At 39.5% G+C, this 25,888-nt stretch overlaps 1 protein-coding gene across 8 annotated transcripts in view; it reads right to left on the bottom strand.

Annotated features, from left to right (window-relative positions):
- Positions 1 to 20,221, bottom strand: part of ctnnd2b (catenin (cadherin-associated protein), delta 2b) — a 98,046-nt gene extending 77,825 nt beyond the window's left edge. For 6 of the 8 annotated variants that reach the window (XM_044021071.1, XM_044021081.1, XM_044021088.1 and 3 more), the window contains exons 1-2: positions 20,085 to 20,221; positions 7,088 to 7,200 (exon numbers count right to left, since the gene is read on the bottom strand). In XM_044021071.1, coding sequence (XP_043877006.1) covers positions 7,088 to 7,200; positions 20,085 to 20,216 — 245 coding nt within the window. In that variant the 5' untranslated portion in view covers positions 20,217 to 20,221. Of the gene's footprint in view, positions 1 to 7,087; positions 7,201 to 9,028; positions 9,146 to 9,368; positions 9,566 to 20,084 lie in introns of those variants that run through there. The other 2 variants (XM_044021110.1, XM_044021115.1) reach the window with 2 other exon arrangements.
- Between the last annotated feature and the right edge of the window lie 5,667 nt (positions 20,222 to 25,888).

Genomic DNA, 25,888 nt, shown 5'->3' with positions numbered 1-25,888 from the left:
ATCCCACTTTGCAACCATGTCGACTCCTCCATTTCATTTCCTGTCCTCTTTTCCAACTTCTGTCCCTCTTACTCTTCACGCTCCTCCCCAAGGTTTATGGCACTTTTCCCTTATACAGTTCTAACTTTACTCAGTTTGGTATCAGTCACGTCGTTTTATACGCGACACAAACACAAACTAGTGCAGGGATCAGCAGCTAATGTGGCAGAAGACCAATTTTTGTACATTTGGGCCAAAACGTTGTATCTTCATCAGACAAAGTGCCATAAAACGTCTTCAGTCACAAACAAAAACCCCACGTTTGTTGCTTTAAATTAACCATAATGTGGACGTTGTCTTTAATCACCAGCTTGCGTGTGAGATACGCACTCGTACTGTTAATATTCATTGTGCATCATTTAAATTTTAAGAATTATTGCTTCTTCTTTGAGAACTATGCACTTCTTTACTGCCCAAACTTGGCTGTCTCCATGACAACAGCAGTGTTTTTATTTTCATTTTTTCCAAAGCAAACATTTAATTTCAGTTAACTGTCAAATCTAACAACAGGACTTTTTTTTTGCAAAGATAAGCAAATATTTTTCAGATCAGATTTGTTAAATCATCTGCTGGACAGATACTGATGCTGATGGCGGGCCACTTTTGGCCAACGGGCCACCAGTTGGAGACCATTAAAAACTAAAAAAAAACACCAGGTACTATCACTGATGGAAAAGCAAAACAAGCCATGCATTTGTCTCCTGCAGCTTTTGTTAAAGCCCTATAGATTGATTTTGTTGTTTTAACAAATTGTCTATTCCAACTTTAAATTACCCTCATTCTTTACATCTGTTAGTTTTAAAATGTTATATCAGTGGAATTACACAGTAAAAAACCCAAAATAAATTCACCTAATAAAATCACACTTGGAGTCTGAACGAATTAAATCAAATGAAGTGGCAATTCTTGTTTCAGGTCATTTGGATTAAACACAAATATTACTCTTATTAATGTGAGGTGTGTTGTATTGTAATGTAAATCAGGCGCTATGATGCCCCTGAGAGTCTGAGCGCCTGACTGTTAATCCAGCCACTGACAATACTATCCTGCCATCCTTAATTAATCCAATAACATTAAAACGCTGCTTCATTATTGGAAAAGAAAATAATAATAAATGAAGTCCACGCTCGCACACAGATCACAGTGTGTGAAATTGCAGTTTAGATAAAAGCTGGTGATGTGTTACTGGACATGAGTGAATCATACACTTCTTTTACTTCTTCTTTCAGCTACACTTCTGTTTCCTCTTCCCTCCCTCCGCTCAGTCTGTATAGGTCACACAACGATGACCTTCTCCCTTCTTTTCTTTTCTCTTCTTCTTCTCCTCACACACCGTCAGATCAATACGTCCAGAAAATGTCAGAAAATGTTGGAGAATGTTGATTGGTGTTGTCTAACGCCGACAATAATGACGTTACACAAACCAAAATGATTGAGTTTCAGTGATTTCTTTGACTTATGGAGCAAAGAAACTGAAAGAATCCTGCAATCTGCAGTTTCAACCATTAGATGTCACTAGTCAAGTCAAGTCTAAGGATATGGTTCTCAAACCGTGGAGCTTCCTCTAGTGATACACATAGTGAAAATCAGAAATACTGTTCTACTGACTGTATATATGTAGAGTATGTGATCAGAAGTGGAGCTGAGGAATTTTGAGCTTTTTTTGAGTGCATAGAAAATTAAACAAAAATAATTAGTCACCTTCTTCACCATACCAGTGAGTGAAGTACATGTGAGGAAGAGGAGGATGATGAGAGAGCAAATGATCTTATTGGGAATAAATCTGCCTCCTGTGAAAAAGTCCGTAATATTCCACTGTATTTTAACGTTGGTAAAGTTACTTCAAGAGCTCAATATTTCTAAGACAGTCTAAGCTGGTCTAAGAAATACATTTAATCTGCCCATTATTCCATGTGATCTTGTTCTTTGACGTAAAACAAACAGAAAATGGTGATAAAGTAAAGCTCTGCAGACATTAGTATACATGTTTATACTGGGGGGGGGGATAAAGACAGAACCACACGGTGGTGCAGTGAGTCTAACTGGCAGCTCACTGCCCTGACAGCTTCTGGGTAATGGGCCCTCGCTGGGCTCGCATGACGGGGTCACCCTTTCCTGCCAGAAGATAGGCGGCCGTATCTGCCGGGTGCATTACACACACACACACATACAACTCAGCAGCCAGACATGCACACAGCCGATTAGTGGACAAATGTCACAGATATGCACAGCCAAAAAGAGGCAGACAGACAAGCAGCCCACCCTGAGAAGAGGACGTTCCTCTGGCAGAGTGAAGCAGGAGCCGCAGAGACGCACACAGGTAAAAACTGAAATACCGAGTCTGCTTTATATCAGCGGGAACGTGGAAACAGAACTAAGCATGGGACGAAACCACCAAAATCACAAACTATTAGTCCGAGACAGACGCTGTTAACAACACATTTGTGCTGAGTCATTTCAAACTGTGTAGCAAAGATAGTTATCCCAAAAAGAAGAAATAAACAGCCCTAAACATGAATGAAAAAAAATGGTTTTGTTGATTTTTACTTACTTTTTTACAGTCTGTGCTTAGTGAAGCATGCAATTTATAGGATTTTTTAATCAGATTTTGCATCAATCTGATATCCGATCCAGGAATTTTGACTAGTGACAGACTGGTACCAATTCCCATCCCTACACAGAATTTGACCTAAATGGTTAAAACACAGCATTGTTTCTATGAATGTCTTCATACACATGAAGACATTCAGGTGTATGTCTTCATGTCACCAAAGTGACTCTAAGCCCTGTAGTACATATGCCAGGCCTGTATGTGGCGCTGTAACACTGCCACAGAAATACACCAAAAATGGACACTAAGGCATGGAGTGTGCAAATAAATGTTGTGCGCCGTGTACGAACTTCAAACAAAAGACAAGGATGACAAAGCAAGATGAGTTTTTCACGCTGGTTTTCGGGCTCCCAAAACACTGGTACCAGCCAGATTCTCCTGAACTCGTACTCCTCATAGAAGGGTTTCTTGATTTCCCTGCTCCAACACACCTGATTGAAACGGTCAGCTGGTCATCAAGGTCTGCATAAAGCCTGATGAGACCAGGACTGAGAACCATTGCTCTATATTGGTGTAAGAAATCAAGACATCGAGCGGGACCTAAAAAAAACGTAAAACCGTTCACGTTACATGCAGCAAGGATATTCGATCTAATATTAGTTTATTGTCTGTGATCTTGGCTGTGTTCAGTGAAGGAGACGGCTCCTGAATTTAGACAAAGTTTATATCACAGTTTTTTTTTTCTCCTCACAGACATAATTGTTTCAATTTAACTTGCAAAGCAACACACACACACAGACACACAAGAGAGAGGCAGGATTTGTGCTTTTTGAGGTGTTAAAGCAGCAGCATATTCCGTGGCAGACACTGTGACCTGTGGTGACTGATTAAGACTGGAAACAAAGGCAGAGCTGAAGAACTCATTAGCACCTCTGAAAGTCTTTATCTTCCATAACACAACAGGAGCAGCTTTCTGAACTCGCAGCACCCCCACCGTCCACACAGCTGCAAGTAACGCTCATTCATAATTCACATTCTTCATGCTTTAACCCGACAGTTTTTTATGGGGAGCTGTCATATAAAAATATTAAAGCGAAATTGAAACAGCTTGCAAGGACTAAAAGCCCTTACGATGACGTGACAATTCTTACGATTCACATTCCCCGACTCTCTTGTGTTGGCTTTTCTGTTCAGACACATTACCCCCCATCACATGATTTTTCTCAACTTTCCTAAGCCAGAAGTTATGAAAAGTCACCCTGAGCACAGTGACACACAGTCTTTATTATATCTGGCACAACCATCTGCCAAGGTTAAAACCCCACACGGCGACTGCACTGTCCCTGGTCATGATGGTCATATTATATATATTGTCTGTCTGGGTGTAGAAATTGGAGCTACATCATAGGGAAAGATGTGTCGGGCTGCAGATTTGTAGCTAGTGTTTGGATGTAGATATAGAGCTGCAAGTCATGATTATTTTCATAATTCATTAATTATGGATTATTATCTTGATTAATTGAGTCCTTGTTTGGGCCAGAAAAATGTTGATTGGTTTCCCAAATCTCTAAATAATGTCTCAAACCAAAATCATTCAGTTTTAATGATTTCTGTGTCATATGGTGCAAATGAACTAGAAAAAAATCACATAAAAGAAACTGAAAATTAAGAAATTGTGAAAATATTGGACAATACATTTGATTAATTGTTGTAGCCCAATCACATGTTACACATTACAGACATTTCCTAATTGAAATATGCTGCAGATTGTACATTGTAATGTACCATCTATTTAACATCTACTATTTTGTTACCAGATGAAATGATTAGCTAGCTAGTTTGGTACATAAATGTCTTGTTTTGTCCAAACACCAAACATTTCCGATTTAATGATTTCTCAAAAAACAGAAAATATTCACAAGCTGAAAAATCAGAAAAACAATTTGTTCTCCATTTAAACGACAGAAATCCTTCAACTGATGTATACTGTAATCAACGTATAAAAATAACTGTAATAACTGTAATGTAAGAATAAATTCTTACATTATACAACTTTTCCGATATCGCAGTGGCTACCAATTTAGTTGTCAGGGTTTCAGCTCACACTTTTATACTTTTGAAGAATGTAATGCTAATAAACACAGGTGTTTATTAGCTACTTATATACTTTTTGACAGGTGACAAACCCGCTAGCTAGCTAGCATTATGTAGATTACTTAGCGAGTATTCACACTCCTCTAGCTAATCTTTTTCAAATAAGCAACTAACAACATTTGTTGGTGAAAACTACTTTGAAGCTTGTTTTATTAAAGCTCAAATTAGGTGATGATGTAATTTAGCGACTTTTAGGACCAGCTAATAGCTACGTCCCTTACTGGGGAGTTGGCAACACTTCTAGCTAGCCAGCTAGCATGAGAGCAAGATACACTGAGTAATGCTATGTTCACAACGGACAAGTTTACATAAAATGAATGGTTGAATAACTGCCAGAAAGAAGCACTAATTTTTTGACAATTCTACAGCCATAAAATTAAAATAAATCCAGACGGCCTGATTGTCTTGATGGTCATAAGAGTGTTAAACCATAAACCCGACACTTCAGGCATTAAAGCAAATCCCAGCATATTTCCTCTGTGGACTCGTTTCTGCTGGACCATTTGTCCATTTACCTCCGAGTCAAACGCGTTGGACAACATACAGAAAGTGAGAGACGGCAGAGTGATCTGCTCCTCACTAAACCGTAAAAGCATCTAATCGAGTTAGCGAAATGGCAGAGTCTTTGTTCCATCTGTGTGCAGATGGGAAAGTCAAACATGTTTTTTTTTTTTCTTTTCAATCTCCCACGTTGCCGCAGATTTTAAATTGAGGCCCTCGTGTTACAGCGCTGAAGAGCTAACTGCACACGCTGGTTAATTAGACGTGTGGATGAATCAGGTTTGGAGCATCTTCCTGTTCTTTGTTGGTGAACCCCACTGAAATGAGAGTTACAGTCCAGGGCAGATGAGTAATTAGTTTGAGCTGGATGGAATCCCCACTTGCTCCAAAAGGTGATGGATTGTATGTGTCTATTTATGTGTGAATGGGGAGAGGGGGGGGTGAGACGGAGGCTTTAATCGTGTTACATTGTCCTGAGAGGGAGGCTAAGTGCATTAGCACAACAGTTTGAGCAGTGCTGTTCTCACATTGACACTGGCGGGGAATGAGTAGAATGTGCTCTTTGGGCTCAGAGCAGAGAGGAGGCTCGGGTTCAAACTCAATCAGCGGGCAGATAATGTGACGGTCCCTTCACATTGTGTGCAGTTTTCACGGGAAACAAATGGGGGCCCTGAGTAGAATAATAGACTCCTGTGACAGCTGCACATTGTTGACTTCTTTGTGTGAAGTAATTAAAGTTTTAATTGACAGAAAATTGCACGTCGTGTTTGAAAAATGTAAGAATGTGTTTCTTGTGTCATCATACCTCACACAAGTTTCCTTTTAAATTCCAAAAGCACTCGCATATGCATCACAGAAGCTTATTACTAGTACTGAAAGCAGAACTATTCAGGATTTCTATCCTAATTTAGGCCACGTCCAGATGGAAACAATCTTTACCTTTGCCGTGAAGACATAAACGTTTAAATCTTTGTATCGGACTGATATAGGTATCAATATTGGACACAGTTGGTATAGAGGTAGACACTTTTTTTCACTTGTAGCTGAATGTGAACGGAAACTAAACAAAAAAACATGGAAAACCACAGACACAATGAACTTTGACACCTATTTTTCAATGTTTCAATCCTGAGAAAGTAGAGACTAAAAGATCCAGTTAGGACGCAGGACCAGGCACTTCAGGGAGGAGATTCCAGGGATTTGAGATCTCACAGAAACTCGCGTGATTTCAGAATGTAAACAGACATGGAAGCTAACTGTCAGCATAAACAAAAGTAGGCAACATCCGTTACCCAATCAACTCGTTCTCGTTGGTTTTTGCAGGATTATGCTCACGCTCCTAATCAATGTTCAGTCGTAAATATCAAACATGTTTAATACTTGCGATAAAATCGCGTCTGTTAATCGCTCACACTGCAGGTCCAGATCTAGACCGAAATCTAGTGTGGAACAGGCTTTAGAGACCTGAGAATACACTTAGAAAGAATATAGAGCTGTTGGATGAGATCTTAATATTTTACCTGAAGCATTTCACTGACAGAAGCTAAAAAAATCTTAGAAAACAACAATATGACTGTAGTATGAGTACAGTACAACTCTCCCGCAAAGCTACAGTAGAAAGTATGTGGTAACCGGAGAAGGAACTCGAGCCAGTGCACCAGAGGAATGCAGGAACATTGTACCCTCTGACTTCAAAAGCAAAACACCCACGTTCTTCAACTGTGGTTTGAGCCAGGAAGAGATGAGATTTGGATAGAAATCAAGACGTGTTTCTGTAGAGTGACCAGCTGTACAGCCATAAAGTCACTGACACGAGCACAGCCGACACACACATACACACACCTGATGCTTGTCATGCTTCCTGTCTCAGAGCCAAGCTTGCATCTCTCCAGCTGACTGGCAACAATCTGTCGTTCGGCTTCCAGTTCCCTGGTCAGACGTTCAAACTGCAACTCCTAGAGAGAGAAAGAGAGAGAGTGTGTGTCAAAACAATCTGTCCATTTATTTACTGTCACATTTACAGTCATCCTCATCATTATTTTGGCTCCATCGTCGGAAACACATTTTTAATCGTTGTTTAATGGAGTCTGCAGTCTGTGGTGGTAAAACAGAGCAGGCAGCCGTGGGTCTGACAGATATTCACTGAGAGAGAGAGAGTTTGATACGTCGCAGAACTGAGGGGTTACTCTGCGAGTGGAAAAGTCCGGGGAGCGGAGGAACAAGTCTGAGGGGAGAATTAGTCTCCTTTTCTTTTCTTTGTGTGTGTGTGTGTGTCAGCGTCACATGAAAGCAGTCGTCTAATTCTCGCCTGACAAATCAAATCACACCGAAGCCTTGCCATGCTTTGCTAATACGATGCTGGATACAGTAGAAGTGGAAGATGGGTGGAAAAGTTTTTCACGGCCAAAAACATCACACGTCTGTCACTGTATTCGAGCGACAATCAGCACCCTGCTAAACCCGGTCATCACACTGTATGTAACCACTGATCTCAAGAGTCCGGGACTATCTGATGTAACATGGCAGGGTATTCCAAAGCCGAGGAGCTTAATTTATTCCCTCAACATTTAGGGAACATTAGGCTGAAGGAACGTTCTTTGAGCATTGTGTGTTAGTAGGGTAACAACGGAATAAATGAGCAAACATACTATCGTGGTGGTAGAAGTGGACACATGTAAGGATTATCGTTTTACATTTTAACAGTGTAAAAACACGGGACAAAGCGAAAAGGAAAAAGGCAAGAAATGCATTCAGGAAACACCGTAATATTTAAACATGCACTCTACCAAGTACTGTACAACCGTGCTGCTGCTACTGCTGCCTCCACCTTGTAATAAATGCACTTTAGTCGTCAACTCAGTAAAGAATTATGGAAATGCTCTCACATTCTTGGCACTAATAAATGCCGCTGTCTGCAATCATCAATAAAACATTGTTCCATTCTTTTAAAATATCATCATAAATATTGTTTTCACACATTTCTGTGGAATATTGTTATATGTTATGTGTCCACAGCCTAAAGCCTCTTACAGTGTGTGAGAACACACACAAACATTTTTCCCATACATAAATTAAGACAAACTGTTGTGTCACACAGTAAAGTGGACAACGTTTCCCATTGTCTTCATGACATAGTTAAGTGTAGTGACATCAAACTTGAAATGGCAGCGAATTAGGACACAGAAAAATCTATGTAACGTGCTGTAACACACACACATTCATGCGAACCCACTCATGTGTTAATACTGTTGCAAAGTGAGAGGAACATGCACTCGACCCTGTTTACACACCTCCAGCTCCACAGCGTGTGGAACGTGTTTACAGTTGACTGCAGAAAATAATATCCACTGTTCTACAGCGGACAGAGCAGAAAATCACCTCTGTGTATACTGGGCTGACCATAAATTATTTAGCAAATAAATAACAAACGACAAAAACAAAGAAAGAAAAAGAAAACTTGCTTCTTAAAACTTCAGCCGAGATTCAAGACAAGAGAACTGCCAGTGTAAACAATGAGATGGAACATGGAGCTCGATATAAACCCGGTTAGAAAAGTAATAAAACGTAAATAAAGGACGAAAAATCACATTACACACACTAAAAATCCATTCAGGGTACACATTTCAACACACACAAACGCCTTTTTAAAAAATAAAATAAAATATATAGCGTGTGCAATCCTTTGATGTAAACACATATCCGCTGTAACAAAGTAACGTCTCCATTTACATCTCAAAAGAAACCAAACCTCATTTGCTTGAAAAAGGAGTAAAATCAACCTACTTTTAGGGCAAAATCACATCAGAACAAGAAGTTTTTTGCCTTTTTTCTTTTACTCCCGAGACTGACGCAGCAAGGCCATGAGAATATTGGATGTGAGGCTCCTCGAAAACAACCAAAAGCGATACCCTCTCACCCCACCCTCCCCCCCACCTCTCTCACCCCTGCCTCTCCAATCTCTGCTCCCTCTAATTCAAGGCTGACAGACAGACACCTGTTACTGCAGATGGAGACACACACACACACACACACACACCATGATGGAATGTGCTCTGCCACAGATTGGTGGTGGGATTTAGGAGAGGAAAAAAAAGAATGTACAGAAATAAACAAACACACATACCTTCACATGGACCATCTTTCACCAGACACACACACACGCACACAAAAATCACAGGGTGTCCCGCCTTTCTCCCTCCTCCAGACACTCATCCGTCCCGGGTCAGGGCACAGCGAGCAAAACAGAGAGACAGAGCGAGAGAGAGGGAGAGACTACAAGTGTCACTTGAGCTCCCCTCGCTCTCTATGTCTTTTTCCTCCGTCCCTCCTCGGGGGCCATGAAACACACACACACACACACACACACAGTGTGTTCACCGAGGCACAAAGGTCCCCATAGCAACGGAGCATTTAGAAGCCCCGTGGCATTATTTATGCAACGTTGCATCACAATGGGCCCTCCCACCGATCGACCTTGCCCAAAAAACAGCCTGCTGCTTGCCAGTCACTCTCTGTCTCCTTTGCTCCACCCCTCTCTCTCTCTCTCTTTCTCTGACCAGACCATCTGCACCCCCCACCACCACCCGTCAATCCCTCCTTCATAACCCCCACATCACAGAGAAAAGGATTTTAGGAGAATAGGGGGCGGGAGTAGGAGAGAACCTGTAAAACAGTGGACGAATACTTCACTCCCAGTGATTAAAAACTCCCCATTTAAACCAGTGAGAATGTGTTTAATCAGCTTTATGTGGGTTTTTATTTGGTTTGGTCTTTGAACAGCATTGGTGCAAATGCATCAGGGTTCCTACAGGTCCTTGAAACCCTTGAAAGTTTGAGAATTGAAACCAGTCTGGTATAAAGAACCTAAAAGGGATACTTGAGTAAAAGCACAAGTATATTACATTTACATATGTACTTAAGCATTTTAAAAATGTGGTGGCTCTGTGGTAGACAATATTTTTTAAGAGAAGTTAGTTAGCTAGCTAGCTAGCTAGCGAGTGTCTATTTATTTATTTAATTAAGTTTTTATTTAGCTAGCTAGTGAGTGTTTATTGGCAGTTGGAAAAGTTAGTGAGTCTATAAAAACCTGAAATTCTTTTAAAAGTAGTCTATAAAAGTTAGTTAGTTAGCTAGCTAGCTAACTAGCGGCGGTGGCAGTTGGAAAAGTTAGTGTGTCATAAAAGTTTTTTTTATTTCATTAGCTAGCTAGTTAGCTAGCAAGTGTTTATTGGCAAAAACTTGAAATTCTTTTAAAAGTAAAAGAAAAAGTAGTTATGTAGTTAGTGTTTATTGTCAGTTGGAAAAGTAAGTGTACAAAAGTCTGTCATTCCCTTCTCTGTGTATTTATTTTGGGAATTTTAATATTTTTATTTTCTGTGTAATTGTACTTTTGAGTGTATCTTACACCTTGTATAATTTGAACATTTGTCCTCAGGATCAGTGTCATATTTGTGATACTTCTCTGGTTGAACAGAAATTGAGTGGAATAACTCTTCATTAGCACTTTTGTTCTTTTCTTGGTCTAAATCTCACATGTACAGTAAGTATGAATGTAAGAATGTAAGTAAGAATGTTGTAGAGACTCAATAGCCCCTTGAGGAAAATGTGTACTTTTAATCCACATAAATATAATCCACTTCTCTTGATTTGCCCTTAGGTAGCAATAGTGTAACCAGTGAGCCTCACAGTTTCACTAGTTTCGTAACAATCCCCTAAGAAGGAAAGAAGTATCACATTTAATTATAGCACTTGAACACACTTCTAAAAGCCTTTATCCGTGTTATTTTGTGCTCATATAAAAACAAATATGTGGAGAAATGAAGTAGAAACTCAGATGACCCACGGTCACTTACCCAGATGCAATCTGATTCAAATTTCAGAGCCATGGCTTTGCAGCAGAAATAGGTACAACACTAAAAAAACCTGTGACACTTCCTGAAAACCTTTTCTTTTATCGTGAGCGCTCCGTCTGAATGCCACTGAATGTCAGTGTGAATACATGCTGCATGCAAAGATCCAGCCTCCAGTCATTTCTTTATTCCAATTTGCATTGGCTCAGGTTGCACCAGGATCACAGCAGACACCATGATTTTATGATTTTAGTCTCTGTGGGAGTTTAAAATCTTTCACCTGCCAAAGAAATAATGCTGAAAAACATGGAAAATACAGTGTTTCTGAGTCTGAGAGATCATGTATACATGTGCATAAGCAGGTGGTTCAGCAAACCTATGGTTCAGTTTTATTTCAGTTTTAATTGCTGTTTCTGGGTCATGGTTTCTTTTCATTCAATTAGCTCCTCATGGAGAATAATTTCTTTAGGAAACATCCAGTGATGAACTCATAAATTAAGTCATATTAAGTATAATCATACTTTTTCAGCAGTTTTTAGTTTGTCTTAAGTGCAAAAATTATATTGCCAATTTCCACATAACAATTTAAAGCAAACTATTTTAGTTCACTTTTGCATCTCTAATGAACGTCATTTAAATGTCATTTAAAAAGATAGGAGCAAAACAAGCTTCAGTTTTGTTCTGTTGATGCAAATCTTCAGATAAAAGCTCTTCTCTTTGAAATTATGAAAATGAAAAACAAAAATTGCTATTGTTTTTTGTTGTTTTGGGTTTTTTTTGTGAAAAGTTCAAGTAAAAGCCACATTTTGAGCACATGGAGTATCACATGCTACAATGATTGGGTGTGACTATGGACCGTAAATAAAAAAATTGACCTAGTTTTCCCTTTTTCTCCGTGAAGCTTGAATGCACGTCTATGGTAAAAAAATAAATAAACCTACTTTTCACTTGATTTGCAACATCAATCGCACATACTCAGTATTTTGCAATATTGTGATACTATCGTATTGTTGTGGAAGCCCTAGTTTGCAAAATGTCAACATTGTGCCGTCAAAAGAGGCTTCAAACCGAGAAGTTCAGATTCTGTGAAATCACACCCTTTTTCCACTTGGTTGTGGCTTCAATGTACAGTGTGTAGGATTTAGCAGCATCTAGTGGTAAAAATGCCTGTGGCAAGCATGTAGTAGAGTCTACGGTTGCAGTAAAGCTCAAAAGCTGATTTGTTTGTCCATTAAAACCATAGAGGCTTCTATAGGTAAATACCCACTCCTGATGCAAATATAATGGCACTTTTCCATTATACAGTTCCTGGTGTCAGACACGTCCTCCTCAACGTTATTTAGGTACTATGAATTACACAGTACCTCCTACACAACAGAAACGCAACGCACTGGATGAATGACAGGTTTATTGGTGTGGACGTGTGAGTGTAACACAGCCCGATAAGCAATTAAGTTAGAAACGACAGCAGTTAACTACGATGTTTTAATGAGCACCAAGTGCTTGTCAACTGATTGCATTACCAAAGATCGAGGCTCCATTTTGAGCCTATTAAAGGAGACGGGGAGAAGACGGACAGTGAGTTAGTGTGCAGCCACGAGCTAACAGGAACAGGCTGGTCCTTGAAAACACCATTAAAGCAATTAGTAAAGTAAAATGAAAGAGCGCAGGACAGTGGTGGGCTGCGTGGGCCGCAGTCTGGTGTAAAGGAGTCTAATTGTGCCCTGTGGTGTTCGCTTGGCATTTAGTTGTTTTAGAAGAGAGAGGATGTCCAATGAGGAAAAATGTCGAGGCAGCAAAGACCCGCTGCCGTCTGGAGCGAAGAAATCTTTGAGGCTGGAAAAATGATTAAGTACGAGAAGTCAGAAATGAAGTCGTCCTGGAGGCAGAGGAAAGCAAGCCTGCATGAAAGGAGGTGAGGTGAAATAAGATAAAGACGAAGACAACACAGGAGACAGATTCCAGGAGATTTAGTGCTCTGCAGATACCAAAACTACTTAAATGTTCATCCCAAACCACAGCCATTTGTCTTGTTTTATTTATTCGTCTGTAGCCGGAGATGTTTCACTCCGCTCCTCGCCAGCGTCAGTGTTTCCAAGCCGCTGGGCGAGACTGAGCCAAGGATGGTTTTAAGCACAGGAACAGACACGGCACATTATGATCAAGTGTAAAACAGACTCATTGTGCTGCAAGAAGAGGGGGGAAACGATTCAGTCAGCAATAATACAGTTTATTCAAACTGCAGGGCAAAAAGAGAATAAAGAACTCAAGGACGATTATTGCTCAAAGCCATAATGAGTTTTAGAGTTTTACGAATTACTAAAAAACACCTGCTTTTTATTGCATGTTGCTGGGAAGACTACCACCTACCTTCCTACGTAAATGTTGGGGTTATACATAGGATTTTTTGCGTGGGTTTTCTGCAGGTTCTCTGGTTTCTAATAAAGCCTCTTCTTATAAAGGATAAAGCTTTAGAAGATGAAGCTTTGCACCCATGTACTTGTCATTACGGTAGCCCCTCAGGACTTCTGCGGAACGACCGTCTGACCACAGACGAGATTCACCGGCGTGTCACACGTTTGTGACATCAGCTTCTCTCAGCTTGAATCACTGCCAGATATGGAAAGTGAAAGTTATCTTGGAAAAAGGGGGCAGAAATGCTCACTCATTGACAATTCTACAGCCATAAAATCAAAATAAATCCAGGTGGCTTGATTATCAGGACAGTCAGCCAAGTAATCAGGTGCCAAATATCCAAAGCATATATCATGAATTAAAAATATGAGAGAAAAAGAAAGTGATGTCAGTGACTTCAGCCTAAACTGCTTTTGATTGGATTCATGTGTGTTGTAGGGCAGATTAGAGAGAAGATGTTTTTCCTGCTGCAGCACCAATTAAGAGTGAACAGTTCCACAGAACACCATGATTCACGTTCATTTTCCCGCGGCGGCCATGATAACTGGCAAAACGGCCCGTGTAACAATCTCTTCCCCGCTGGTCGACTTCTCTCTCTCTCTCCGCCGCACGTTTTTCTGCCTCGTTTTCATCCATTTCAATCCTCTCAGCCGTCTTGAAAGCGCTGTCATGTTTTTCCTCCCCTCTGATGAGGCGGTGAAAGCAGCATCTCTTCTTTGACAGTCCATATGTTTCACCAGCGCTGAGGCTTTTAACAGAACAGCGGGGAGGCCGCGTGGCCAGGATGATGGAAATGAGGGTTGAAGCAGTGGTGATGAGTGTCTCACCAGTTTGGAAGTAGAAGCGAGACCACATGGATACTCCCTCTCTGAAGCTACCTCCATGGTTCTCAAACTGTGGCACGTGTACCACCAGCGGTACGCGAGCTTCCTCTGGTGGTACTCGGTCAGAAATACTGTTCTACTGTATTTACCAGGGTACGTGACAGTGTTGTTTTCGTCAACGATGACGATGACGAAATTACGAACATGGATCTCTGATGACAAAAACATGACGAGTTTTCGTTGATGAGACGAAAAATGACGGAAATGTTAGTGGGTGGCTTGTCAGGCGTTCAAAATGCACAACATTTCTGCTTATTGTGCGTGTAATCTGTCAATTAAAACCTAACAATTCCTTGGTCCGTGTTTCAAGATGGGTCAGGCGGGTTGCGACATCACCGCCATAATTGATTAATCGGTTTGAAGCTTTTTTCATGATTACAACAAGATTTCTGACTGACTGGACTAAAACCTTTTTGAGTTTTTGTCGACTAAAACTGGACTAAAACTATCACACATAGAAATGACTAAAATGCGACTAAAACTGGAAGATGATCGGCATGAAGCTGAGCAAATAACAAAAAAATTATAATAGAGTCATCTTAATCTTAATCTAATCATCACTATACCTGTGTGTGAAGTATATGTGAGGAAGAGGAAGATGATGAGAGAGCAGATTATGTTATTGGGAATAAATCTGCCTCCTGTAGAGCTGAAACATTTACTCGATATCAACTATTTTGATAACCGATTCATCGTTTTAAAGCTTTTCTCATGATTAAAACAAGATTTCTGATTGTTTTAGCATCTTAAATGTGAACATTTTTTGGTTTATTTGCTTAAGAAATCATGCAAACATGCATGAACAGGAAGAAATCATTAAAAACTGTTTGTTGTCTTGTTTGTCTTGTTTTTTTGTTGACAAAAACAAGACATTCGTTTCCAGGTTAGACAAACACTGATCGACGTTTTTTTAACGTTTTCTGACATTTTATGGACCAAGCGATTATTCGTTGAATGGAGAAAATAATCGACAGATGAAGCGATTATGAAAATAATCATGAGTTGCAGCTCTAGCCTCCTGTGAAAGCTTTGTAGTTGACTTGGCTCAGCCGATTTGCACCGCTGTATTTTACTTCAAGATAGAGTTCTCAATGGGCCTGAAAATTACAACCCGACCCGATCCAGCCCGCGGGTCTTTACACCTGAACCTGACCCGGCCCGACATACCTTTTCCCATTGATCGAAGCACGGTGTTTTATTTGCAGCAGGAGTGCGTGCTGTTGCTGCTGCTGAACACCGATGATTCACATCAAACAACATATAATTTACAAACGGAAGAAATGTGTTTTATGAGGGGAAAAAAAATTATTTTCTCAGGTTGTACTTTATGGAATTAGATTTGAGACACTGTTTTCATGAAGCAAGCATTTATTTGTTTGAAAATACCCTTTTTGTTTGCTGCGACTCTTTTGCGTTTGTGCTCCCTCACTTATTTTTTGCCATGATTTGTGCTTGGAGTCGACGTCGCCATCGACAAACGATCGATACTTACAATTAATTTGTCAGAGTTCCAGACAGACAGTGATTTCAAAGTCGTGACTACTTCGGGTCCATTGAGCTGTCGCTCCAAAACTCAGTAGCCAATCAGCAGGCAGCTCGCTAAGTCCCGCCCATGGTCAGAATCGCAAACAAAAAACGACGCCGCAAACAAAAAGTGAGGGAGCAAAATTCCGATCAGAAAGTGTATTTTCAAACAAATAAAATATAATATTTTTGAATGATTCATTAAGTGTTGCTTGCTTTTAAAAAAAGTGTTGAAAATATTGACACAAATCTAATTCCATAGTACTTGGTATAATAACTTTCAGAATCATTAGCCAACTTGCAGCTAAAATCCCATAATTTACACGTGATTGGCAGTTACTAGAACTAAAATATTGAAAAACGCGATGCTCTGGTTGCGTTGGTGTGATTTTTCCAGCTTGGACTGTTTTGACATGTTACCAGACTGCGAGCAGAAGACAGCGACTCTGGTCTGTGCCACTTTCACGTTGTCTGTCGAGTAACAAGACAACTCCAATGTCGCTTTTTTTTCTTTCTACTTCTTCTTTTAAATAGGTCACATCTCGCATAGCAAGGAATTCCTCTCAGAACTGGGCCACAGTGGATGCATCTACATCACAGAAAAAAATAGACGTTTGGGAGCTGTTAACTGTTTTGCACCAAAGTCCATAGATAAAATCCACATTTTTAGTTCATGGAGACACTGGAGCAGCTGGTCTACTGCTGCCCTGTTTGCTAAGTTTGTGTCATTTATGTAGATCTCAACACATAATACATTTTCAACTTACTAATGGAGGCGACAATGGATGAAAAGAACCTGTGTGCTGTGATGTAAAATTGATGATTTTCTCTATGAGGTTTGGTGCGGGAGAGCGAGTGGTTCGATCAGAAAAGGCTTTTTAAAAGTGAGATTAACCTGGTAAACATATGCTGAAGATGTTGTAGACTGTTTGCGTTTCCACTGTCAGACGTTGAGATGTGTACCAAAATAGCCGAGCCGTACCACCCCAGGTTTGGCACCCTGCAGTTGGGTTAACAAAAATAATCATCCGGCTACGACAGGGTGGAGCTAGACACACTGCAGTCCACTGATTTGTTAACACAGAATCATCACTTATGTGCAACTATAGAGAAAAATGATGCCTGCATCTTTCTCTAAAACAAAGCTTGTCTTCTTGTGATAAACACCTCACAATGCTGCAGTTGTGTCAATTTTCTTCTTCTTTGTGGAATTTATCGGTGAGCTACACTGTGCTGCGCTGGTATTACATTACGCTATTTATGTAGCCGACACATATAATGTAAATAGCTATGTAATTATGTATCGTGTCCACATGAAAACCTAGTCCCATCAGGGTGTACACTGCAAAAATAGATTTTCAAGAAAGAAAAATTAGTCTCATTTCTGGAGGAATTGGGAAAAATAATCTTGGCGAGCAAGTTTTGCATGAGAAAAATGATCTCAATCTAAAAGTTTAATAAAAAAATTTTTAAAAAACAGGCCAAGAGGGGAAATTCAGTATAAGAAATTCTAAGTGCGAATTATTAAAATCAGCTAAATCAAGTAAAGAAATTATTTCTCACATGGCAGAATCTCTCTCCTAGTGGTTATTTAAACTTTCTTAAATGTATTTTTTTTGTTATATTTTCTATTTTCTGTCCTTTTAACAGTGAATTCCCCCAGTGTGGGATCAATACAGCCTAATCTAATCTTCTACAAAAAATTTGGCCTATTTTTCCTCATTTTAAGGAACATTAGTGTCTGAAAGTGACTGCAGATTTATAAGCTAGAACATTTAATTCCATTTAAGAATAGTTGGCTTCTTTCCAGTTGGGCTGAACAAGGCTTTTGTTTAACATGTCATTAATTGTACCATGAAAATGACATTTTTTTGAGAGAGATTATGCAAACGCATGTTTGCATAATGTTCTATTTTCATACACGGTTGGCACGGCCCCTGGTGCCGAGGTGGTGGCACGGCCAACGCGGTGTTTCATCAAAGGGCCCCCGCCCGATCGCTCCTTCCGTCTCCAGTGGCAGATGTGTTGACGGCAGCGATGATGAACGACACGTTGACAAAAGCTGACAGATGTGATGAATACCACGTCAAACGGCTAATCAATCTCGCGTGGGTGGAAGGAAATGGATGTAAAAACATCAGCGGGGATTCTCCTGGTGTGAGTCAGCAGAGGCAAAGGACTCTGACTGGCAGCATGTATGTACGTGTGTGTGTGTAGAGCGCGTGTGTGTGTGTGTGTGTGTGTGAAGCCTTTTCTTGGTCTCTCATGGCCGACCTTGTCTTTGTGAAGAAACAGAACAGGCTTTGTGTGTGAGTGTGTGAGTCGGTGCTCTTGTATTTGGGACTGTTTTCTGGCACTGACCTTGTCAGGACCAGTAGTCCTCAGTAGGACCAAAACCTGGTCCTAATTAGAGCTGACACAAACAATCGAATACTAAATTAATCCACAGCTATTTTGATAATTGATTCATTGGAGTGAAGCTTTTTAATGATTAAAACAAGAGTTCCGTGAATATTTTCTTAATTTCTTTGCTTTGGATAACAAAGAAATCATTGAAAGTTAAACATTTTGGTTTGTGGACAAAACAAGACATTTGAGCACACCAACAGGTTTTCTGATATTTTATGGATCAAACGATTCATCGAGAAAATAATCGGCAGATGAATCGATTAGGAAAATAATCGTATGTTGCAGCTCTAGTCCTAATGAGGCAGAACCTCATTTCGGACTGGGAAACACTTCTTGTACTTTCTTATAATCTGTACATATATATATACAGAATATACACTGCCTCTTTTTTTTTACCACAAACAGGCAAGGAACCATATCTGGTACCTTCAGGGGCCTTGATTTTCTACATGAAATGACACAATAAAAAGTCAGAAGAAACACTGCAGAGAAAATAGCTGCACAATGTAGAAAAATCACACTGAAAAGAACAAGTGTGAAGGGAATTTGACAAACGACTGACTTGGAAAATCATAACAATGGCAGAAGAATGGACAATAACAACTGCAGCTCGCAGAGGAAGATGGAAGGAGGCGGCGGAGAAGTGAGTGAGTGAGCAACTCTCTGTTCACGTTGTGCAAATCGCTGACGCAAACGCTCCGTCCATTATTCTCCTCTTTTGCTTTTCACTTTTTACACATTCTTCTCAGAAGGCCATTATCATGCCCTACATCCTCTATAAGTGTGTGTGTGTGTGTGTGTCCACGTCTTCATGACCTACTTGGACTAGAAATGCTCTTCCACGACGTCTCTCTGTAACTCAGAGTGATGCCGTCGGTCTAAAAGATGCATTATTTCCTTTTTCTTCTTCTTCTACTCTCAGCATTTTCACTGGTTATCTTTAGCTTCTGAGTTGTTTCCCCTCACATCCCATAATACTAGCAACTCCCCTGTGAGATAAAAATCACCACAGTTTTCTTTTTTAAATACACTGTGGCGTGGACAGTTAGAGGTTTACAAAGCACACACACAAACTTCAGGCTCCAGTCGTAGGATCACATGGTTTCAGTTTGTGACCACCAGGCCACCAGGTGGCAGTACAAGCAGCAGCGTTTGAGTCAAAGATGAAGAAATAAAAATACATGGGATCAACAAAATTATATTTAGAAAAGTCACTTAATAACTTACTTACTTGTGTTACAGCAGAATTTGACCATATTTACAGCCAATGTCATTGTTTCTAACACAAGAAATAAAGCAAGTATTATGTGAAATGAAAGGTGATAATAATAAGTGTATTTTTGGGATCATGTCATACAGATCATAAACAGTAGATATTATTTATTTTTGAGTGTATCACTCCAAACATCTCAAAATAAAACTTTTCATGAGGACCACATATATCTCATTCATGGGGATACAGGCTAAAAATATCCAGATATTATTAATAAACCATATCGGCCAGCCTTGAAGAAATATTGATTTGATTTATATCCATATTGAATTACATTAAAACGTGTACAGAGATAAGATTTCTGTCGTGATACACCATGGTTATGATGAGTCTACTTTTAATTATTGTGGTTTATGTTGATCTGTCACCTTGTGTCGCCCTGTTGGGACACGAGGGATCATCCTCATCAGTGTGATATTCAGATTTCAGTCATTCATGACACACACACACACACACACATTCAGAGAAAAAGAGAGAGTTCTGACCTGTTCTTTGACTGAAGCGAGGATCGCGGATGTAGTTTCGGACTCGGAGCCGTCTCCGTTGGAGGCATTGAGGACAGGGCTCAACATGGCGGCAGCGCAGGCAGTGTCAGACGCCACCTCAGGCACTGGCATATCTCCTGGAAAACAAGGGAATTTTGTATTTATAAAACTTGGATTAGATTAGATTACATTTGACGTTGTTGTTCCCCCACGAGGGAAATTCACTCGACAGTGTTGTACTACGATATAAAATAAGCAACATAAAATATACAAAAATGAAAAATATACAATAACAATATAACAAGTTCATTCCCATAGCGCATTTTCTATCACTCATCTTTCATACCCATTCACACGCTGCCCTCTTACTGTAAGTGCCTTGCCCAAGGACACTTTGACATGTAGACTAGTGGAGCCAGGAATCAAACCCACAACCTTCAAGCTGAAGGATGACTCGCTCTAAACCACTGAGCTACTGTCTGCCTGTCTATATAAGCATACACATATTTATAAATATCAAAAGCACAAAAAGACACATAAATAACACACATGTGGATGTTAAAGATTATTTTCATTATCTTTTAATCTGATAAATATTATTATTGTAAATTATTTATTCCATAAAATAAGAGAATTGTGAAATAACAAGCACTGCTCTCATGCAACACGTTATTTTAACACTGTCAGTTTTCATAAGTGCAATATACATATATCACATATCATGTTTAATCATGTTTTCTGGTAACTGCCTATAATGTACATTCTGTTTTTAACTTTTTATAATTAATATCTTTCTATATTGTACTTTCACATATTATGAAACAATGCATGTTTATGATTTATTATCTTTATCTTTACTGTCTTTGCTGCTGTGACACTGTACGGGACTAATAAAGGACTTATCTTATCTTAAAAAAGTAGATTCCCCCCCTCCCCCATTTAGTTGTCGCGTTATTATTTGATCAAATCATTGATTGTTTAGAAGAATGTGATTTTTGAAGATATTTCACCTCATCGTCCTCACACTCATCCTCATTCAGAACAGAGTGAATGACACTTGGAACGGGTCCATATTATGACTAATGTCACATTTCTTCTACCCCAGCTGATCGATGTTTCCTGCTTTTCCACTCTGACTCTGTGACGTTCAGGTCATGGGTAGCTGGAGCTTATCCCAGCATGCATTTGGCAAGTGTCACTGACACGTCCTGGACAGGTGCACCAGTACTTTTCTGTATCTAGGCCAGTTAGAATAAAAAAGCACAGACTTTAAAATGTCTCCTTATACATTCCACTGTTCCACTGTGTATATAACGCTCCAGTCACACTTTAAATGAGGGCACATGTCAGCCTGGTACATGTGCATGTGATCCACTTTAGTGTCCTACCTGGACCAGGACCAGGACCAGTACCTTGCACACTGTCCATATGCTCACACATTTTTGGACACATTTCTGCACATTCATCATGACAGAAATGATGATCTAACTAAGAACAGAGTTCTGCACTGGATCATTTTTGCATTTGCATTTGGTAACGTGTTTTTCCAGCTGTGAGATGAAGTCAAAATTAGGGATTGCAAAAATTCCCATTAATTCCCACGAGAAGAGTCAAATTTGGATTTCTTCCCCCCAAAAATTCCTGAACAAAAGTTTCCAATCCCAAGGAAAGTTTCTGGAAATTTGCAACCCTAAAAGTCAGAATTCTGACTTTTTGTACTCTGAATTCTCAGATTAAAGTCAGAATTCTGACCTTTTTTTTTATCAGAAGACTAGTGGTCCTTAAAGAACACACACAATCGATGCCTTTTGTCACCCGTGTGTAGAAAGACACATGTGCCATGTAATCCTGATGCTGCACAGAGCAACAGCCAGAGAGAAGAGAAGAGAAGAGTAGAGATTACTCCTGCTTGCTGCTAGGCAACAATCTCTGGTCATTGAAAGCTGCTAATATGGCTGACCTCTCTGTGCTTGTCTTCCATTTTGGTGTTTGTCCTCCTTCTCTTTACTTTTCCTCCCCTCGTCACATTCTCTCCCCCCTTCACCTGCGTCTCCCTGCCGCTGTTGTCTCTCCGCCTCTAAACTGTCTTCACTTACTCGACCCATTTCGGCGTCTCCTCTCATTTTTTTCCTGGCAAATTTCCGCTTCATTAGGTGGCGCAGCCGAGCTTGACGCGAGGGAGCGGATTTGAACCTGCAGCACACCTCACCCGTCCTGTCCAAGTCCAACTCTGACCTTGTGACACCACTACATGCTTCACCGTCATCGAGATGTCTCACTTTTCCTTCCTCCTTAACCTGGAGGAGTGTTTCCTCTGCAGCTGCTACCATGTCACAATTTGCCTCTTTCCTCTCCTGTCTCCTTCCTTCCTGTAGGTACATCACATCTTTATAATCCACATTTTCAGTGTTACTGGTGCTCAAAGAAAGTGTATGAGTGTGAGTGTCTCTGTGGCCTTACAAAAAGAAGACTCAGGGACAGAGTAGCTGAGCACAGTTTTGCTATATGCACCAAAAATCTGGATTATCAGGAGTAAATGAAGATTTTGAAATTTTTGTAAATGTATGAATGTGTTTTTTTCAGATTAAATGTATATGGTCATCTGAGTCGATTTACAGTTAAGATTTTGTTCCTCTGTCACGATATTGATTTATTTTTGTCACTTGAATTTTCTGTTTGTACATTTTTTTTCTCTGAGTTCTCAGATTAAAGTTGGATTCATTTTTTCTCAGAATTCTCAGATTAAAGTCAAAATTCAGATTATTTTTACTCAGAATTCTCAGATTAAAGTCAGGATTCTGATTTTATCCCCTCAGAATTCCCAGAGGATTCTCTTTTCTCAGAATTCTCAGAATAGAAACCAGGATTTTTAGTTTTTTTCCTCCCAAAATTCTAACTTTTAATTGTGAGATTAGTCAGTTGTATTTTTTATTTTTTCATTTTATTTCCCAAATGTATTTTCCATGCGGCCCTAATCCTCTTCCGCCGTTTTGCATAGGATTAAATTGTACATCTATATGTGGATTCTTAACACATGTCATTTGTGATTGTACATTTGGAGAAATATAGATTTTTGTTTTCATCAAATTTAATCTTACCTGTCCTCACCTGGACACACCTGTGCTAATAATACTCTCATACCTTTGTCCCAGTTTATCACTGGCCCTGTAAATTAAAGACCTTTTCTTTTATTCATTTGACTTTATAAGTCTTCCTTGGCCCATTTTCTCCCGCTAAATGTTCATGATTGACATTAAACTGAGCATTTTTGTTTATTTTGAATTAATATTAGATTGTATTTGTATTATTTTTATCTGTGTGGTATTTATTTCATATGCTGTATGTGTAACTTTCAAATGTTCAAATCTAACGTGTCAATAAATGAAATTGTAGCTGTCGAGGACCAACAGAAACGTTGCTTGACTTTGAAATCCACACTGAGTCAGTGTGCATGACTCATACAGACATGGTCCCTGTGTTATTCCACAGGAGAATTGCTTTTATTATTATTGTTATTATTATTGTTGTTTTATTTCTTCTTTTAATGCATTCATAAAAATGCAGCCACACACTCTAGGGATAGACGAGAGGAGGAAAAGTTACGTCACACGCTGTGATCTGAAGAGAGAAATTTACAATACAAATATTTTATCAAAAACAAAAAACAGAAGGAAATAATTTGTATTTTATACCGAAGATAATGTTGCACTAATTATAAGATTCAATTAAAGCTGTTCATTATAATTTCTAACATGTCTTTTTTCACTTCTTTTAATTACAGTTCTTTTTTTTATGGAATCTCTTCTAATTTAATGTGAAAGTTGTCAAAAATGCCATTAAAAACACAATTCATTATATTTTGTTTAATATTAAAGTCAGGTGTTGATGTCACACAGGCACCGATACAAAATTTATTACACTACAGTATTATGATGTGTTGTACATTTGCTTGAGTAAATTTTCTCTATCTATAAATCTCAAAGTATTTATTCTGCCTTAAACACTAAAACTGTACAGCCTATATACCAGATAGTGTCTACTCTCTGCATTAAATATTTCATATGACAGGTTATTCAAACTTAAATCCGACCAGAGAGCAGTGAGCAGAAAAGACTGCACAGGTTGGTTTTTTTCACGTTAAACAGGGCGGAGAGCCAAATATAGGTCAACTTAACAGACTGTGTCCAAGCCATTGTCGCAACAACTGACCAACACAAAGCAGCTTTGCCCAGTAACAGCCATCAGAACTGGGATACAGAGGCCCACAGCCCAGATCGAGACAAGACTTTGATTTATGGATTAGGGCCCCGAGGCTTTATTTCACAGAAGTATAATCTTAGATTCTATATTTCAGCGCGGTAATGCTTGGGTATTTATCCCCTACATTTCAAAGTGGTAATCTCTAAATGTTGAGATTGGCGCTCAATGATTGACGTGGCTGAGGGAATATCGAGCTTTAATCTTTTGACCCTTTAAACCCATCAGTCGAGTCTGAGACGGGGCGTGTTTTTGGGGAAGACGGGAGTTCAATGCAGATCAACATCAAATCGACTAAATATCTGCATAGAAATGTTATTATCCTGCAGTAAAGATGCATGTGGTAACTCTTCCTTTTCTCTAACACTATGACCATAGACTGCGTATAATGATGGACGTGGTTTTGATGCCTTGGGATTCACAATTTGACTGATGTTATGACGGTTTTTGCAACTTAGAAATTCAGACGTCAGATATAACACGGGCAAGCGCATGTTAGACGATACTAGCCATCAGGGGAGGGTCAAAAATAACGATTTGTTGATATATATCGTTGTCCTTCCACATGCAATGCAATAATCAATAACTTAATTAAGAAATGAAGGCGCTCTAAAGTAAACAGTCGTGTACAATGAGGGGAAACTTGGGCGAAAGTTACCTGACCAAAGAAGAGGGAGTTGTGCGGGATAATGGTGAAAGAGAAAGCTACTTTAAGAGATGCTCCATCCATGTTCAATACATAGACTTTATGCACTTTGTTCACTATGTGAATAAATAGAAAAATCTCAGAATCATTGTATTGCGATATTATTGGTATCGTGGACCATGTATCGTGTTGTAAGGTACTCCCACTCCTACTAGCTGTCAATCATACTGGTGTTGCCATGGCCCTGGCAAAAACAACCTCTCAAACCCCAACACATGATTTCAAGATATCTGCCGCTAGCAACAATAATAAAAACACCCAACTACTTTTACAGCTAACCCAATTTCTGTCTTATTTATTTTACATTAAATCAGTCGTACACAGAATACGGTTTAATTTTTATCTGCAAACATGTTACTACGCTGTTTGTGTGTGTAACATACCGCATAAAGCATCACTATTGATTCGTATTGTTAGCAATAGTTAGCATTCATGTATCTGACTTCTCCCCTGGAACGTGACCAACAAAGGTGACGACTCTCCAAAGTCAGACGCACCATTTCTCTCTGTCTTTCGCTGTGTTTTTGTCCCTTCCTGTCTTCCCTGTGTGTGTGTGTGTGTGTGGGTGGGTGTGTGGGTGTGGCTTGACTCAACTTCTCCTCTCTAGTCTTTGCCAGAATGTTTAGTCCTTCACGTGGTCCTCAAATCTGCCAGACATCCAAACCCTGCCTTCCTCACAACCCACAAATGATATCATTCCAGTTCATTAAATGTCAACTCTCAAACCAAGACTCCAAGGAATAAAACTCATACAAACAGGTTAGAGCATGGATACAACCAATTCAACCATACAGCATACTGACTACAATATAGAGTGCATATAAAATACGCATAAAAATGG

This window comes from Solea senegalensis, linkage group LG1 (genome assembly GCF_019176455.1).
Source record: "Solea senegalensis isolate Sse05_10M linkage group LG1, IFAPA_SoseM_1, whole genome shotgun sequence".
Classification (NCBI taxonomy): Eukaryota; Metazoa; Chordata; class Actinopteri; order Pleuronectiformes; family Soleidae; genus Solea; species Solea senegalensis.
Note: the sequence above shows the minus strand (reverse complement) of the source record. Positions and strands in the feature narration are given on the sequence as shown.